Source organism: Akebia trifoliata, chromosome 9 (genome assembly GCF_017979445.1).
Source record: "Akebia trifoliata isolate Shusen 1 chromosome 9, ASM1797944v1, whole genome shotgun sequence".
NCBI lineage: Eukaryota > Viridiplantae > Streptophyta > Magnoliopsida > Ranunculales > Lardizabalaceae > Akebia > Akebia trifoliata.
In genome coordinates this window covers 1,768,485-1,770,634 of record NC_141383.1, presented here as the reverse complement: position 1 = coordinate 1,770,634, position 2,150 = coordinate 1,768,485, and the positions used below count along the sequence as shown (strand labels likewise).

Below are 2,150 nucleotides of genomic sequence, written 5' to 3'. Positions count from 1 at the left end.
ATGGTGCTGTACCAGAATGATGATTCGTTACTCTGCAAGTTATTTCCATCAACTCTGAGGCATGGGGCCATGATGTGGTTCCAGGCATTACTAGCTGGGTCCATTATGAACCCTTTCGAGCTAGAGGAAACGTTCGTCGGCCAGTTCGTACATCTACGGAGGAAGAAGGTCGAAATTAACACTCTGTTTAATCTTCGACAGGAGGTCGGAGAGAGTATCCGGTCTTTCGTAACTCATTTTCGAACGAAGGCGTTGAATATAGAAGGCATGGACAAGGCAACCGCCTGTGCGACGTACATCGCTGCAGTCATCCCGGGAACACGATTACACAAGTTACTGATCAAATCTGACCCAACTCGTTTGGAAGATTTGTACTTAAAAGTGGAGAAGTACATCCTGGTAAAGGAATCTGTGAAGGGCAGGAGACGAGGTGCTCAGACAGTGGCCAATAGCGAGGGAGGGAATGAAGTACCAAAAACACCGACTTATCTCGGAGGGGAAGGAAGCAAGAAAAGGCAGAGAGAACCAAATGAGCAATCAAGGTGGAAGAAAGGCCGGGTGTATACACCGCTCAATGAAAAACTATCTGTGATATTGAGGCACATAAAGAGTGAACCTGATTTCATTCAGCCATCCCGGGGGTATAAGGGGAAACTCGGAAAATCATACTGCGAGTACCATGAGGTCGAGGACCACCCCACCGAGGACTGTTATAAGTTACAGCATATCATCCAAGATATGGTTGAAGCAGGGAAGCTCAAAAGGTATGTCTCGTCGAGAAGGGAAACCCCCGAGGGAGACGAACGGAAGCCCAGACCTAGGTGGCCGGCAAGGGGGGGATGCCGTGAGCCGGAGGAACGCATGATAGTATATACCATTACGAAAGTGCCGATGGTAGAAAGATCGTCTAAGCAGACAATTCGGGAGAAAGTAAAGTAGATCCGACATGTGGTTGGTGTCAACCAAGTAACATCAGGAGTACGGGTAGCAGAAACAACAGGCAATGGAGCCGATGCTTGGGTAATAGCCTTTATGGAGGATGACTTGAGGGGAACGACAATGCCCCATCAGAACGTTCTCGTGATAGCACTCCTAGTTGGGAATGTCAAGCTTCGCAGAATATTGGTAGACTCAGGAAGTGTGGCGGATATTATTTTCTTGGGCGCAACGAGAAGGATGGGGATTTCAGATAGTTTAGAACCAACCCAGACCCTAATTTATGGGTTCAATGGGGTCCCAAGCAGCTCGGTGGGAGAAATCACACTCCCGATCACAGCGGGATCAAAAGTGGTAATGACAAGATTTGTGGTAATAGAGGTAGACTCAGCTTATAACTTGATCTTCGGGAGGAGATGGATACACGAGATGAGGGCAGTCCCTTCAACCTATCACCAGGTTATTCGATTCCCAAGCAAGAAAGGAGTGATGGAGATCAGGGGTGACCAGGAGATGGCGCATCGGTGCTTTCACCTAACCTTGAAGCAAGGACGGGGCGCCGAGGCCATTCCTTAGAAGAAGAGAAAGGAGCCACCAATTGAAGGAGAGACGTCATAGCAATTACAGAAGGAGCCACAACAGGAGTGGCTAGAAATAGTAGAGGAAGTTGAGGCCGTAGACCTCGGTGATAGCGGAGGTCAGCTAGTTAGTATCGGCACCACAATGTTACAGGAGGAGAAAGTAGCAATGGTCCAGCTACTAAAGGCAAATAAGGACATATTCGCGTGGTCGCTCGAGGATATGCCAGGAATAGACCCTTCGATCGAGTGCCACAAACTGAACGTCGATGGGGACTTCCAACCTGTCAGACAGAAGTCAAGAAGACTGTCACCCCGACTAAGGCAGGGGTAAATGAAGAAATCGAGAAGTTACTAAAGGCGAGATTTATCAGGGAGGTAGATTATCCAGAGCGGATAGCCAACATAGTCGCAGTACTGAAGAAGGACGGAAGAGTGAGAGTTTACAGTGACTTCACGAATCTCAATAAGGCATGTCCAAAGGACAGTTTCCCTCTGCCAAGGATCGATAGATTGGTCGATGCTACGGCCGGACACAAGAGAATGTCGTTCATGGACGGGTACTCAAGATATAACCAAATCCCTTTAGTTGCAGAAGATCAGGAGAAAACGTAGTTCATCACCGAGCAAGGGCTA

The 2,150-nt window shown here is 48.3% G+C and overlaps 2 protein-coding genes across 2 annotated transcripts; both read left to right on the top strand.

Moving 5' to 3' along the window:
• Positions 1 to 939, top strand: LOC147394014 (uncharacterized). The gene has a single exon (XM_086454526.1). The coding sequence runs from the start codon at positions 1 to 3 to the stop codon at positions 937 to 939; it is 939 nt and encodes a 312-aa protein (XP_086310652.1).
• Positions 940 to 1,032: 93 nt separating this feature from the next.
• LOC147394013 (uncharacterized) lies at positions 1,033 to 1,512 on the top strand. Its single transcript, XM_086454525.1, has one exon. The coding sequence runs from the start codon at positions 1,033 to 1,035 to the stop codon at positions 1,510 to 1,512; it is 480 nt and encodes a 159-aa protein (XP_086310651.1).
• Positions 1,513 to 2,150: the final 638 nt, after the last annotated feature.